Here is a 17,472-nt window from a genome sequence, read left to right on the forward strand (position 1 = left end):
CAGGGAATATTTATATAAAAACCCCTATTTTCATCCTGAAAAAGAAAATAGAAATAAGTAATACGCACTCAGTTTAATAATAGAATTAAGCTGCATTAAAAACTTTTTACCAACAGAAGTAGTGATTCCTCATTGCTAGTAATGATAGGACAATCCAAAGTATATATGTTTTGGGTGTTTTTTTCTTTTTCACATGCAATCAATATTAATAATTTCCATGCAGTTACAAAAGAAATAGGGTGAATGTAAAAGATCAAAATAGTTTATTGAAGGTTTAATAGTTTCTTCTCCAGAGATGCATGGGTACAGACAGAAGCCAAGCCTGTTACTGCTTCCAGAAAAAAAATGAACATTCAGTTCTTCTAAAACCAATTATTTCAAACTGAATTAATATACAATGCCCTAATGTTGGAAATTTTTAAAACCCACCAAACAATAGAACAAACAAACAAAAGAAACACAAAGAATTTCTGGTGGCATTTTCACACTTAGATGTCACATGTATTTGTTGACATGACGCTGATGTCAGAGCACCTGGCAAAGCTCTTACAGGTGATGGTATAACCACAGGAACTCTTTCTGGTTGAGCTTCGTGTCAGTGGTTTCCTGCCTGAAGGCTCAGATCACTCCTGCTCTCGGCGGAGTGGTTTGCGCTCCGGAGGAAGCATCGGCTGTAACTTCTGCCAGCGCTGTGGGGGCCAGAGAATATGAGTGGCTCGGGCATGTAGGAGTCCAAGAGAAACCTGCAACCAAAATATAAACCAGAGCTGTTATTAGGTAATGCAAATAAATCAGTATGTGAAAAATACAAAGCATGTGATGATTTGTTAGAGCAGTGGGAGAATACAAAGCAGAGGAGTGAGTACTCTCTCACTCATGTAATGAGAGGAGAAGAAAATGTCTTTAGTAACAATTTCTTTTTCTTTTTTGATAAAACATTTTTTGGAACTCAAAACAGCTTGCTGAAATGCACTGTCTGTAATACAGAACTAGGAATGGTTTTCTTCATTTTCAAGAAAGAAAGTTGCTCAAAATAGGTAAGGCATTCTATAATCCGCATAAAGCTTTTTGGTTATTAATTATTCTAGGTACAGAGACCAAATTTTAAGTATCTATTTTGAATAAGTTCAACAGAATCTGTGTCTTGGATTTGAGCCCTGTGTACTAACCACAGGATAGTGGCTTTTCTAAACATGTAGTGTTTACTATTTATCACTCTCCTTCAAAACTCCATTTTGTCTTCAATCAAAAAATGAAAGTTACTGTAAATTGTAGAAATTTCCTTGAGGATGAAAATTTATTTCTCTACAGATCAAAAACTTTTGAAGTGCTGGGACTACTTAAATCTGATTAATATGTTTTGCAAACATGTTTTATTATATTATTTAATATTGTTTACTTCAGTAATTATACTTCATTAAGATTTTACTTCAATAAATCAAAATAAAATTCAATTCTGATATTGCTTATAAATGAATCAGAGATAACATAGTATAGAAAACAGAATTGCTTAGAATATCTTAAGTAAATTTTAAACAAGACCATATATTTTCATATATGGTATGGAAATAGCTAGACTAAGAGTAAGACTAGAACAGGCACAATTTCAGACTGAGATAAAACAGTCCATACTTAACAGTGAAATTGAGTCATTTTGTATGGAGTTAATCTCAGTTAATTTGAAAAGCCTGCAGCATAAACTACTGCATCTTAAATTATTTGTTTAGACTTGTAGAAAAAATAGCACGTAATAAGCATTCAGCACCAACAGAAGTTTATAAACAGGACAAAATCTTGGTTAGAAATATTGGAATGTCTGTGTCTGTGAAAAGATTAAATAATTCTGACTCCTAAACAGACAACAGTGTTACAATGGTTATAATGGCAACAGAATTAGCAATGGCATGGATTTAAAAATGCACAGGCTTTATTTGACTATTATGTCATTATTTCTCATAAGAAAAAGGAAACATCTATGATATTATCCTAAATAATTTTTTAAGCCAATAAAAAGGAAATGCTTTTCAGTATGTACAGCATTACCTCATACTTGCATACATTATACAGGATACAGAAGTAACCAGAAAAAAAATAGAAAATTTGTTCAAAAAATAATGATGGGAGCAAAGTCCAACACAGGTAATTGCACATAAACAAACAGTGTAGTTGTTATACTCCAAACTAGGAATCACTGAAGGAAAAAAATGTATACTTGCTTTATTCTTATATTTCAATGATCTGGTATTGGCTGTTGTAAGAGCCAGGAATTAAATGGATTTCTGGTTTGAACTTGTACTTTGCTGCTTAAATTCCTGTGTAAACTCAGTTCCATTCCATTTCTCATTTGAAAAAAAAAAAAAGTGATTTTAGTAAGCAGGTAATTCAGCATTTCATGCAAACAGACACCAAATAGGCCCCTAGGAATATCTTCAGCTAATTTTCTTGATTTAATTTCATAGGATTAATATATATTCACCAGTCTCTCTCTACTACATAATCAAATCATTGAAGCTGAAGTGGTACATATCTAATTCCATATTCTGTAGCTTGATGAAGCAGGTGCTGAATTACTTGAATATAATTTGGTTATTTAATAACCCATGATATCTAAAAGAATCTGAAGTGGATCACTGAATTGAAGTCTAGTATTATAGTTCACTTGCTTGATCCCTTGCAGGGACCACTTTTTTCCCAGATATGTAGCAGTTCTTTTTCCTACATTTAAGGAAAGGGCAGGCTGCTAAGTGACAACTCTTTTTCAATAGCATTGAGCAACGTTTTTTCATGTCTTGACACACTTTTGTGCAGTTTGGTTGATATTTATGGAATTCACAACATCCTTTATCTTAATTAGCCAATAAAGTGGGCTGCAACTGTGATATTACCATGTTGGGTTTTTTTCCCTGAGCATACAGCATGATAGTACACACATTACAGGCTGGTGCAAAAATATAAAACCACAGCAAATCCCACAGCTGCATATAAAATGTGACAGCATTAGTACAGAGAAAAAAAATGTTAGAATACTCTTTCCAAACACAAATAACATCTCATTTTCAAAGCTCTATGTTTTTCTTAGTACATTGCCTGTTACTGATGTCAGCAGGAGGTCTGCAAACAAACTGAGAATATAACAAATGAATCAGAACATGTTTTAAGCTGACGTTGGGAATAATTTTACCCAGAGGATTATTTCTACTGACCATCATCTGCCTTGAAACTAATAAAGAAGTCTCCTTCCTATAAACATGATTTACAACATGACTAGAGTTAAAAAGGAAAAACAGATATTGTTGGGTGATGGAAGCCTTTGATAAATAACAAATTACACTGATGCTATAGGACTTCTTTTATAATAACTTAAAGGTTCACTTTAAAAGCACCTTGATGCTTGACTTCTGCAAACAACCATAATAACTTTTTCCCATTGCCTATTATTATTCTGTACTTACCACAGCAGCCATGAATTTCACTGAGGAAGAACAGAATTGTTCGCAGAGAATAACCTGCCCTTGCTAATGGATTTACCCTCATCAAGGTTAGATATGAATGAACTCAGAAGAGTGAACTAAAAGGCTACACTTTCTCTTGTAACAGTGAAATACTGAGATAATCTATTAATTAATCACTTCACTTAAAGACATTATTTTCTCCCTTTACATAAGAAAGTAAGTTTATTCCCTTGAAACACTGTTTTAACTATAAAAAAATCAGTACTTTATAGACATCAGTTCTTTGAGGCATGTGTTCCCTTTCCACCACAGAGATGCCAGCAATTAAATAGTAGGGAGCTATGTCTACATTATGACCTTTATGTTGTTTTTGCTGTGGCAAAAACAGCCACTATATTGAATTGAATCCGTATTATTGTCCCTAAGCTGAGCTGTTTAAACTATTTTTAAATCTTTGAATATTAAGTTGAACAACTAAGAAGTCACTTCATTAACACAGCAATTTTATCTGCAAAGCAAGTTTTGAATTAATAATACTGTTTTGACACTGTTACTGTGCTAAAAGCATATTTCCTCAGTGTCTGCTTGTTGAGAGTATGTTAGTTGTATGGAAACTGATTAGTTTTGGCACTGCATAAGGAAAAGATAAGCCTAAGACTGATAGTGCTATCTGCAGTGGTACTTACAACAATCTTGCTCATTTTGTCCTAATAGGCTTGGATAAACCACCTTTATTAGTATGAAGTCTTACAATAATATCACATCCTCTGGTTCTAAAATACATCATGAAAATGGGAAAAGTAGTATTCAGACTGTACAAGAGTCTGTATACATGTAGCATACAGTGGAGCACATCAGAATTTCTATGGAAATGACAGCTATTCAGTTTGGATTCAAGAAAAGGAAAGTCCAAATAATGGTGTGACCCTTTGGAGGGGGTAGTGTTAATTCTCCTCACCTTGGCTGGTACTAGACTGTGTTTTGGATTTGTGCTGAACACAGGATTGATAAAATAGAAATGTTTTTGTTACTGCTGAGCAGGGTTTACAGGGACCCAAGGCTTTTCTGGCTTTTGTACAGGCACTGCTACTGGCAAGAAGACTGGGGATGCCTGAGATGTTGGAAGGAGACACAGCCAGGACAGGTCCCCCTCCTGACCAAAGGTATATTCCAGACCATGTGACATCATCTTCGGTATGTAAAATTGGGGAAAGCAGGAAGAAGGGAAGGTTTGGAATGATGGTGTTTGAGTTTCCAAGTCACCATTACATGTGATGGGGCCCTGCTCTCCCTGAGATGGCAGAGGGAAGCAGTGAATTAATTCCTTGTTTGGCTTTGCTTGTGTGCATGGCTTTTGCTTTTGCTATTAAACCTTCTCTATCTCAATCAACAACTTTTCTGTCTTTTACCCTTCCGAGTCTCTCCCAGCTTCTGCTGGTGGAGGAGGGGACGAGCAGTTGTGTGGAGCTGGGTTGCTGGCTGGAGTGAAACCATCACACCCTAACAAGGGTATTCTCAGCTTTCCCAGAGAATGTAAATCCTACCCAAACAGCCAAATTCAATACTGTAGCTCCTAGTCATAGGTTCACTTTCCTAAATATCCCCACAGATTTTCCCTTCCTTTTTTCTCCTTAGGCCTTCTTTATTTTGATGTATTTTAAACAGCCAAGATTTCAAATTCTGTAACAACTCTGAAAAAACAGAGAACAATGCCACAAAATATACCCTGAGAAACAGCACTGCAGAATCAAAAAATCCAAATCTTTAAAACTTCAGAAAAAGTTAGACTTCTAAACCTGTCAGTTTTCTATTTGGAAGTAATAACCATAGAATCATACAACTACAGACCATTTAGACTGACAAAGACCTCTAAGACCACTTACTCCAACCATTAAGTCTCTGTTCACCATCAAACCATATCCCCATCTGTCACATTCACATGCATTTTGAACAATTCCAGACATGTAATAAGACAAAGAGACAAAACAAAAATGCAAGGATGTTACTACAGCTGTATCATAGCCCTGCAATTCAGCCACTGCCAGTAACAAGCTGTAGACCTTGTATTGGCTCTGCAAGGCCTACAAGAATAATTTCCCAGGATTTGTCTGAACTTACCTCTCCTGCCTGGAGTTTTGATTCAGCTTGTTTAGCTGCAACAAATTTTCTAATCGTCTGGTGACTATTGACTAATGTGTTACAGTTTTGCTTATACCACTTACATTCACTTTCATTTGCATAACTTTGTGGTATAATCAGACTTCTTACATAGATATTTAAAAGTAAATATTTTGTATGGGATTAAATATTTATGATTTTCAAATAATAATGAGGTATACAGGATAGGCATAGGATAATAAAAACAGACTGAAAAAGCCTAGAAATGGTCATTAAAAAAAACAACTGACTGCCAAAAAGTTTTTAAGGTGCACAAAGAGAAAAAACAGTGGAGAATTGCAAGGAATAGAGTAGCGCAAAATAAAATATATAATAAATCGAGACACAAATTGAAAATCAATAAAGTATAAGAGAAAAAAGTTAAGAAAGTACTCAATTAGTGGAAATTGAGAAAGAGGAAATCATTGATATCACAATTCTCCTAGTGAAGAATTCAGGGTGCCAGCAACTCATGAAAGCACCTTTTTCATGTCTTTTTGAGGAGGATGGGTACTGCCAATCTTGGGACCCAAAGGAGCAGCATAACCACTGAGGTAAAGATAGACACTTGAAAGTGGTTGTGGGAGATTTTTAAACTGCTTTGATAAGACTTGTGTATTATTTTGATAATTTGTAGTGCAAAGAGTACTATCATTCTCTCAATTAAATCTATTAACAGTCAGTAAAATGCTGTAAAGTGTGATTTTATTGCAGCTGTGCCTCAGTGTCACCTCCTATCATGGAATTTTCCTGGGTTGCTCACAAGAAAGTTTTGACTGTAACATTATGTTCCTTTTAATTTTTTTCCTAAGGCTACATAAATTCTCATTAAGTGTTGCACATTAAAGAAAAGCTATCTTTCTTTTCCTCACTTAGTATTTCTTTTCATGCTTCTCTGAAACCAAAATGGGGATTTTGATGAAATGTTTATAAACACATTTCACTGTTTCTTTCATTAAAAAACCTCCAAAACAATCAAAATTAGAAAATTAAATGGACTGTTTTATTATTTCCTCACAATGTATTTTGAGTTAGGGGGATTGTGACTGAAATTTTAGTTATTTCAATAAAACCATTAAATATACACAAAGCACTTACATCTTTGTAACAGATGATGTAATAATTGCATTACAATGCGCAAAATTAGAAATCTTGGAATATCTAGATCAGTCACAGAAGATAATAAACAAAGTAATATGAAGAAAATAATAAAGCACAGCACTTAACATTGAGTCAACACAAAAATCCTCTCTGTGGGTGTGCTAGGAAAAGTACTTGGGTTCAAATATACTTCTGAAGAAGAAAGATGATCTTCTTTCATCATACTTCAGCCTAGCAAACAGTCAACACTCCTGTCTTCCAGTTTCTTTAATAAATGCCTAAATTGGGCAAATCCCCTAAAATACCACTGAAAGAGAACATAATAGCTACACAACAAACTAGAAATAGAACTAAACTACAAGTGCCACACTACCTATGTACTTGAGAAATTTCACCAACAGTGACAAAACTACAATTTTAAAGGCCAGTCTCTGGTTTTGTAGTCACTTTTTCTTTAGTCTTTTATATTTTAGCAATATTGCACAGGCCTCTCGAATGTCATGGCCAATTATAAACATTCAAACACAAAAAACTAACATTTTCTCAAATCAAATGAAGATAAAGCAATAGAAACAATCACAGTGTTTCAAATTGTGTTTTCTATTCTCTGATGCAATATAGACTCATATTTTTCTTCTTCACATGCAGGTTAGCTAAGAAGCTTTATAATAGACTTTCCCATGGCAATATGGAACACCAGCTATATACAAAATTTTCCTCTCAAATTTTGTGTTTCATGACACAAACTCATTGGAGGTGGTCAGGAATAATTCTGGAGCAACAGAGGTCTATTCAGACTGTATTTTGCTGGCTGGATACTTGCCAGTTCAGAGAGAGGCTCTGAAATGCACCAAGACACATAAGATGAAAATTCCTCTAATATGGCAAAACCCTGAGTGATTTAGAGATGGCTCCATTAGAGCAGACATAGAGTTTCAAGAATTTTTTCCAGATCTGCTAGGTCACTGCCCCACTACCCGTATTCCATCAGCCAATCAGCTGAAGTTTGATGATACTGGTATCTTTAAAGACTGGCAAATTTGTACCGATGCTGAAAACTGTGTAAAGGGAGCTGGCTAATGAAAAAGGTGAGAAGAAGTTCAAAAATATTTCAGCCCTCAAAGTGCAAAGAAATCATTAAGATAGAAACACCTGTGCAACTACCCAGCATTTCAGCTATAACCTCAACAAAAATATAAAGTCTGGAGCAGCTATCTGTGTCAAACTAGATTGCATGTCTTTAAGAAAGGTTGTGGCACTGGGTTTTGATATTAGATAGTAGCTGTAAAATAGTCTCACAGAGAATTGGGCCAGTAAATTAATCTCTCAAAAAAATCCATACTTTAATAGAAAGAAAACATGATTGCTATTGCATTTCATCTTTTGTACATGGTCAAACCTTGAAACAAGTACTATCAAGTGCAGCAGTAGGAAAAGAGCACAATAAAAATAAAATCCTGTGGATTACAGTAAAATCCCAGAGAAACCACTTCCTCCAGTAGAAATATCTGCGATAATGAACAGTGACAGAAGAAACAAATATCCTTCACCTCCTTCTTTTATGAATCCAAGAATAACACAACTATTAGAAGGAATAAATTATTTTGTAGATAAACCGATACCAAAATAGATGTTCTTTAACTTATATCAGCTCACCAAAGTTTGAGGCAACAAGGTGCCAATTAGCTCATGAATTCAAAAAGTGATGGATTCCTTCCTAATACATAGCAAAGTGCCAGCATATTCATTGTTCTTTCTTCTTGTAACTGAAGAAATCAGACCTAATGGAGCCACACAGATCTAGTGACAAAGAAAAGAATGCAGCCCATTAATTTTGTTCCTAAGTGTTCCATTACACTTCCATTAGTTTGATAGCTGAAACAGCAGCTCCAGATATAGAGAAAGCATCCCATATGTGTTTTCTTTCACAGAGCTAGTATATAATCAGTCAAGGTCTGTACTAGTTATCAAATTTATAAGTGCTCATTTAGACAGAAAATATATTTTTTAAAATCTGAAAAAATATAAATGACAATTATTTTATTTTAGGAAAATCTTAAACAGTGAAAATATACACTTTAAAATGATGCACATATCACATATATGCACAGAAAAACCCACAAAAAATCATGTACAAGGGAGAGATATATTTTAAATGCAATGGTTGATTCCCTTCCCAGAATTAATAAAATTCCTAGAATAAATAAAATTTTAGCATGGAATAGCTGTGTGACATTACTATAACAATTGTGATTGCACCCATCCAACACAGTTTTGCAATTCAAGCTATTCACAAAAGAAGAGATGAGCACTACATTGTAATGATAACTCAGGTTATTGACTGAATTGAAAAAATGTACTAAATATCAAAATAACTGGATTGCACTTTCAGTTTTCTATCATGTCTACATGCTTATATAAACCTCAAGTTACTAAAGAGGAAAAGGAAGGAAAAGGTCACTGAAAACAGAATATATTTCACATCTGAGATTTCTTTACAGTTAAAGGTGCAGAAAAAAAAATAGCTAACATTGAACCATAACTGAAATTCAAAGTAGTGCAGATTTAAAGGAATTCAGTATAAAGTAGTGCATCACTTATTAATCTCTTGAAGAAATCAACTGTCATTGCCATTGCCTACATGAAATACAGTAACAGGCTTAGTACAAGAATTCCATGAACTGAATTCCATTTCAATGCCTTTTATTGGAATTGAATTGTCATTAATATATTATTGAAAAGGCCACTACAGCTAAATAACTTCACTCCTTCACAATTTTTTCTGTGTTTTCTGTTCTCTAAAGACATATTTTTTAAACAGAGGTTAGCATATAACACAGCACTACTTTTCTTCTTTCTTCAGTAAGTATAGCAGTCTTAGCAAATACTCTTGTTTATGATTAACAGAGCCATTATGATAAACAGGTCTACAAAAGGATTTATAAACCAATCTGTTATTTATTTTAGATTTCTAGTAATAAAAATGTAAAGGAATTTGCTTAGTATGATGTGCTTTGCATGCTGCATATACATAAAAATCATTTAATATTTAAAACTTTTTAATATTTCACTGGACAATGCCCAAAGTTCCTGACTAAATAGGATTGTCACTAAGTCATGTAACTCAACAGAAAAACAAAACGTACTAGCAGCTCTCTTGAAAGAGACACGCATAAAAAAGCCATAATACATTTGCAATTCAATATTTTAAGTATTGATAAATCAAGTGGCAGGAAGAAAAGAATTACTAAAACACATTTATTATCTTCTACCTAGAAAGTATTAGCTAATTCCAAAATCTCTGCATATTAATTATTTAGTAATACATAAAAGACTTCAATGTGAATTCCTGCTCAGGAACATATTGTATCAGTGCAGCCAGTCAGAACAATGTCAGGCTTAGTGATATTTTTCAGCTTACAACACTGACACATCACAATTTACAGCTGCTGTACATTACAATTGAGTTGATTTCCAGTTTGGTGTCACTGCATGTCATTAATTCAGTTTCAGCCTGGAGCTTTGGCAAGCACAGTGGCACAGTGCAAGGCATTCAAGCACGGGAGGGACCGAGTGGTTCCAAGAGCTCACACACTACCCAGGGACTCAACTCCTCCATGCTGCTCCTCCACAGACACAATTTATCCCCACAGGCTGGCCCTCAAGCAGAGGACCCTGCCCTCTGCTCTATGGCCCCTCCTCTGCAGTCCTTTGTGCTTCCAGCAGATCCAAGTTCTGCATCCTGGCACTGCTCTGGCCACAGAGATTTACCATGATGCTCGGTGCAACATGGGTGAGAGCCCTGGTGGGCTCCTGCTCTGCTGCAACTGCACACTCACGGATAAATCAGGCCCTAACGATGAGAGGCTCGTATTCAAAGCTGAGCAAACAAGCTATGACAGGTGAAATTCCATCAAATTTCTGTGGAAATGCACAGCTGTGCCAGGGATCATATGCCTGCAAGCTGGGAGAGATGACATTTCGGACTCGTTCAGGAGAACTCAAAAGAAGGGAAAGAGTCCTACTGTAGAAGGAAGCAGTAGGCTTTTATCTCCAGATACACTCAATTTCTTCTTTAAGTAAATTGATGTGAAAACCCCCCACATGCTAGTTGCAGCTAATTTCTATTTTTTATATATTTTCTAAAAGCTCAGAAAAGTACCTGATCTCATGGGTCAAAAATCAAGGCAATTTCAGAACTTAGAGAAGTACCAAAATTAAAGAATGCCGTGGAGAACATCTCAACCCACTGATGTTTTTTCTGTTCCAGCCTGAACAGACCCATCACTGTGATGGGACAGCATTGTGAGAATTTGGGAAAGTTCATAATTTTAAATTTTCCTTGGCAGACGTGATACAGTAATTATCAAATGCTGAGGGAAGAAAGAAAAGAAAGGCCAGCAGTAGCCAGAAAAGTTAATTTAAGGAAATCAGTGAAAAATTACCTCTTAATTAAAACAAAATGGTACAAGACCTTATGATATTACATCTGTTAGTGGGCAAAGCAAGCCTTTTCTAAAACTAAATTGCTCAGCGATTTTCAGCAACAATACCTTGTATGTACAGCAAACACATCTGTCAGCTGGCTCAGAGTTTCTGTGGTTTTTATTACATCCTTTAGATTTAGTCTGATACAAATAAATTTGTTGCAATACTCTTCATAAAATAATTTTTATTTTCTCTTACCTTAAAAAGGCGACTGTTCAACAGACTATTCCACTTAACTAAATATTTCAGAATACCCTACTGTGAGACTTGCCTATATTTTCCTTCAAAATGGCGACAGAAACAGTTTGACTTACAGAAAACATGCTGTTGGTAATATGAGCTATGAAAAGCAACGGGGAGTAAATATTCAATGAGCAGTTAGGATATCAAAATGTCATTAAATGGCTGCATGATACGTTATTAAAAATATAAAAGACTTTTTAATAGACCTCGTTGTGTGAGGAAAGCTAAAGCTCATCTAAATTGGTAAATTTCATCAAGAGAGTTCTGTATACGAAATCTCCCGAAGTTGATTTACTGGAAAAAAAGCCCCACAGAAATACTTCAAATATATATACATATTTTTCTCTTCCTTAAAGGTATAATAATAGCTATGAATTTAAGAATAATAAATACTTTTTCTCTTTTCTTTATCTGATTTATTCTGTAATTTTGCTAAAACTGTGGAGAAGAAGATTAAATTTACTAAACCCAGTCTTAACTTTGCTTGGAAAAAAAAAATCTCGAAAACATTATAATTTTTCTTATTCAATCTTACTATTATTTAGCATTTTGTGTTTATATAATACTGTGACATTTGTCAAAATAGAAGGCTTCTTTGTATAATTTAAATCATATCGCTATCCTTTCACTTCATAACAAAATTTATGATTAAATAATTGACACCATATACTTATGAATATATTTTCTCCAGCCTACTGAACTAATCCTCTTCAACTTTTTTTTTTTCTTTAGTTTACTTCTTATTAGCTTAGGATAATGGCATAAGAGGTTTTGCAGAGAAAAAAAAGTTTCACAAAAAATAAAGCATAAATATAAGATACACATCCTTATCAAGATATAACCTTTATCAAATACTGTTGCAGTTCTTTCTCACAATCCTGAGTCTACAAGCACTGCACATCTTACATGTGAGATAACTGTTTAGTTCTCCACAGAAAAGTCCCTCAGTGAGGGAACATAGTCCTTATGGAGAAGCCAGTTTTATAGAGCAGTGACATGACAGATCAAGTCCCCAGGCCTGGCTTGTGCACCAGCAGCCCCAGCAGACTCCACAAGAGGAAGGGCAGGGGACCAGCAGCCAGCTCCCTTTATTTATGGGGATATCAGGAAAACAGAGAAGAATGAGAGAAGCCCACCTATGAGTTTCTTGACCATTATATTTGAGGTTCAGTTAATTGGCCTAAAGAGAGGTACTGCCTTCTGCTGTTTGAGATGCACCAGGAAACCTCTACTGACCACAGTGTCTCCTCATTCAGAAGGGCAGAGACTTCTTCACAGACCTGTGCTACACCTTCAAAAGGCACATAAAAATTGTGTAAGATTCACTAGGACATAGGAGAAGTAGCTTTGTGGATAGCTAGAGCTCTCCAACAGCTCTTTTCAAGACCTTTGGTATTCTTCGTGGCATACACTCACCAATTACTTGTTTCTGTTTTACCCTTGATCTCTAGCCTTCTTTAATATGTCCTGGCAATACAAGACAGGATACTAAACCAAATAACTTAGTCACAGGCTGCATCATTTCAAAATAAAAAAAGGTACCTTCATCTTTAGCCAAATAAAGTAACCAGTTGTGGCTGGTGGCCAGGTGCCCACCAAAGCTCCTCTATCACTCCCTTCCTTAGCTGGACAGAGGAAAGAAAATGTAACAAGAGGCTTGTGGCTGAGAATAAGGACAAGGAGATACCACTCACCAGTTACTGTCATGAGCAAAACAGACTTGACTTGAGGAAATTAATTTAATTTATTTCCAATCAAATCATGGCAGGGAATTGAGAAATAAAAACAAAACTTAAAAGCACCTTTCCCCCACCCCTCCCTTCTTCCCTGGTTCAACTTCACTCCCAAATTCTGTCTCTCCTTCCCTGGCAGCACACACAAGACCGGGAATGGGGCCATGGTCAGTTCATCACACATTGTCTCTGCTGCTCCCTCCTGCTCAAGGGGAAAACTGCTCACACTCTTATTCCCGTGTGCAGTCCCTCCCATGGAAGACAATCCTCCATTAACTTCTCCAATGTGAGACAGGTCCATTTGGCAGTGGCATTGGCTCTGTTGGACATAGGGAAAGCTGCTAGCACACACAGCTTCCCACAGAAGCCAGAGCCATGTCCTCACACCCCAAGTCGCATCAAAATCTGGCCACGCAAACCCAAAAGAGAAGGTTGAATCCACAGCTTTACTATCAAGATTTATATTTATCTCAAGGAGAAACTAAAATTTTTCCTACGCTCTACATGATAAGCAAGAAGGTAGTGGAGGCTAATGAATTCAGTTCTCTGCATGTGTAATAAAAATTCTCTCATAGTCTTAATCAAGCCATAGTTCAGCAAAGCATGTGCTGAACTTTAAATTTTCAAATAATACACTTGAGCACATTATTAAAATTAAGTAAAATGAAATAAAATGAATAAATTTCCAGGGACCTGATGATCTAGATTTATTAACTCTTTAAATTACTTCATTTTTCAGATTATATGTAGCTATTAAGCTATTTTAGCAAGATACAACCACACAGGATTGCCAGGTCATAAGTACAGGAAAAGGATTAGCACACTTAGGATTTCAAAGATATACATGTAAAAACTTAAGACCATTAAAACTAATTTTTTACATGAAGCTCTTTCACTTCCAGTAAGAAAATCAATGTGATTAAAATTCCTTTTAAATGCTTACTGTTATAACCAAATCACATACAAAAAAAAGCTATAAATCCAATGCTTATTTTGTATCTCAGTTTTTTGGGGGACAAAAATCACATTTTTGTCAGCAACAGACTGTGTAGCCATCACCATTGCTACAATGCCTGAAGATCCAAGTCTCTCAAATTAGTTGAGGAGACAGCAGCAGTGAAATTGCAGATAGCACAATCTGATGCATTTTCATCAGTCTGCTGCAGAGAAAATATATTCCTCTGTGTGTACTGAGCTGTTTTTTTCTGCTTCAGGATCTTAGCATTCAAAACAGATTAAAAAATGCTCCATATTTTAATAAGATCATTATTAATAGTTCATCTTCTCACTTGCTAGAGAACTAAATTTCCATCAGCTCTGGACAAAGGCGATGGGAAGATGGCTATTACAATTGCTTTGCAATGGATTCTGGCAACCTCCCCTCAGCATCTTTGTTCTCCCACGACTGCACAGCTTAAGCAACCCAATCTGAGCTTGGTAAGGACTCTACATTCTCATTTCCAAAACATTTTGTGTATTTTCTTGTTCAATGAATCTAATGCAGGTTTTTCTTGAACAGGCAAACCACCAAACCTACAAAAAGAACCAAAAAAAGGCTCCCATGTTTGCTTTACCCCAACTGTCTCAGAGTGACCTAAGTTTTCATGCTGTCTGGAGCCACACAAAGGCAGAAGTGAATCAGAAGCTGCCTTGACCTCAGGAGCCTGGTGGTATGCACCATTAGTACATTTGAAGAGAGAATCAGTCTTAAACTGGAGTCAGCCACATTGCGTGCTTGTAGACTGAAGGATGTGATTCTAAACATGAGTGAAACACATTGGTCAAAATCATGATTCTCTAAACGCAGAAAGTAAGAAGATGAAAATCAGTAGCTAATGATGAGGTAGAGTGTAGCTCATATCAAATGTGGACAAATTCAGGGCCAGATTCTTAAGAGAGCTGGATTTAAAAAAAAAAAAAAAAAAAGGAATATGTAAATAGCATCTAGAGCCTTTTAATAGGAGTTTAGAGATGCTTGAACAACCTACATCCTGAAATTAGAATACTTCCTTCCCAAACATCAGAAATTCTATAAAATCAGTATTAGCTGTAACTGAAAACATTCCCAGTTAATACTAACACATTAAATAAGAAATCAAGAGCTTCAAACTTATACAAGATTAACCTTGAGCATCCATGGCAACAGCAGAGTCCAGTGCAGCACCTGCCGTGTTCTGCAGCAAGGCAGCTTTCTCTTCAATCTCAAAATACTACCTTATATCATTTTTCTTCATAGTTTCTGCAAGAACTCAGCTGAAATTAATTCCCAGATAGTCCAAAGCCTTTTAGTACACATTTATGTAAGGAAATTTTTATGTACAGATTGTACCTGGATAGAATCCTGATACTTTCCTCCCTCTTAAGCCTAGCCACAACTCCTGAGTGACCTCTCCTACAGTGTCATTCTGGCAGGCTTGTTATCTTTCCCATGTGTGTGCCAGCTGGACTCAATTATTTATCTGCAAGGCCTCCTGGTTGCTGGCTGGTGGCATTCCCAGGCACGAGAAGCCAGCAACCACCATCCATGGCTGTGCAGAGCAGGACCCAGCTCCAGTTCCCAGACCCTCTGCTGCCTCGCTCCATTGCACAAGAGCAAGGGAATCCACCAGAAATCCCCAAATCCTGTTTCATGAGGAGGGCTGGGGAGCAAGGCATAATCTCAAGCAGAATGTGGATGACAAGGAATACAGAAACAATTTGTAAGACAAATTCATTTCCAAGTTCAGCCAAAAGGTAAATTCTTCAACAGAAACGCTAAATCCCATGGCATCTGAACAAATACTTAATTCTCTGACCACAGAACATCACCTTAGATTAAGCCTTAATTGAGATTAATGAGGCATAGCCTATCTCTCTTGTTTTTTTAGACCTCATTTAGAATCAGGGAAGCCATCTCACCTGTCTGATTGCAACAAAAGCAAATTGTTATGGTCATCTTTTAAATCACAAGACTTAGTCTTTCTAAAGAGAACTTGAGATTCTCCTCTAAAGAAAGGTAAAATAACCACAAAATTTGTAGAATACATTTTTTGTATGCTACAGCTACTATTCAGAAAACATAGCAGAAATAGAAAGTAATAAAAGCAGTATATTCACAGGGATAATATTTCAGAACCTTTTTGGCTTTCAAATGCTGTGGTTGTAAGACATTCAGATCTGTTAAGTAAAAACCCATTCCCTACAACTCTATGTTTATTTAAAGTTTTTGCTAGCATGTATCATGGTACTGCTATCAACACTTTTTAATCCCTAATATTCATTTCTGAAGATGCTAAACCAAGCCCTCAGGCTAATGAAAATGCTAGACAGGCTGTTCTTCAAAATATACATATACAGAAATTGAGACATTCTCTCTTAAATCAACAACTTTCTCAAAGGTGTGACAATCAAAAAGTTGAATCTCTACTTACCATTCTTTAGTACTCATTTACACAGTGACAAAACACATGAAAAATACTCCTTTTCTTGAGAACCATAGACATGAAGCTACTAAGAAAAAGATGTCAGAACCTTTATTAATTCAAATTGCATCTTACTTTAAGAAAATTTATTGGTCCAACAGAAACAAGGTTGAGCCTATTTGATGATTATAATTTTAGATTTCTTACTTAGAAATCTGTCAAAATTAATTCTTATTTAATGAGGTTTTTGAAAAGTGTTTAAAATAGCAAAATTCTGAAACATGTTCATTAGAACTATTTGTGAGTAATTAAAAATGATAGCTTTTAAATAACTTGTGATTGGATCCTAAAGCCATGTCAGAAATAGTGCTCAGATGACAGCCTGTCACATAAATTTATGCTTGATACATGAGCCTGGTTGATCCCTAAATAGTAAACATTTTATTATTCTCTTGAAAAAAAATGAAGTTAAAATTTCACAATTACTTTTTCCTTCCTTTTCCCTCCTACTTCATGACACCGAGGTCATTGACATCATTTTGCTGAACACAAGAAAATCATTAGTTACTTAGTCTGTGTCCTCCAATTTTTCTGCTATCAAATGCCACTGTTACAATGTAAGAGAGACATAAATTGAACAGAAAAGGTAACCAACTGCTCATGAAAATGTAATTTGTCTGTTTGACAAAGACACTAACATGATGAGCTATGGCATTTTTGTGTAAAATCCTTTTTGGATTTGGAGTGTGTCACATTCTATCACTCAAGAGTCAACATTTTGCTCATGACATTGCACCCATAGGGAAAGCTTGGGTGTGAGCTTTTGTTTTCTTTTGCTACTTTAAGAGTTTGGCAAGAATTACAGTAAAGATTCTGAAAACTTCTCAGCCTTCAAAG

The 17,472-nt window shown here is 35.6% G+C and overlaps 1 protein-coding gene across 5 annotated transcripts in view; it reads right to left on the reverse strand.

The window, feature by feature from the left end:
• Positions 1-246: 246 nt before the first annotated feature.
• The window catches only part of IMMP2L (inner mitochondrial membrane peptidase subunit 2), a 407,582-nt gene continuing 390,356 nt past the window's right edge, over positions 247-17,472 (reverse strand). For 4 of the 5 annotated variants that reach the window (XM_059847106.1, XM_059847107.1, XM_059847104.1 and 1 more), the window contains one exon: positions 247-743. In XM_059847106.1, coding sequence (XP_059703089.1) covers positions 624-743 — 120 coding nt within the window. In that variant the 3' untranslated portion in view covers positions 247-623. The remainder of the gene's footprint in view (positions 744-17,472) is intronic. The other variant, XR_009486578.1, reaches the window with a different exon arrangement.

Source organism: Haemorhous mexicanus, chromosome 5, assembly GCF_027477595.1.
Source record: "Haemorhous mexicanus isolate bHaeMex1 chromosome 5, bHaeMex1.pri, whole genome shotgun sequence".
In the NCBI taxonomy this organism is placed as follows: domain Eukaryota; kingdom Metazoa; phylum Chordata; class Aves; order Passeriformes; family Fringillidae; genus Haemorhous; species Haemorhous mexicanus.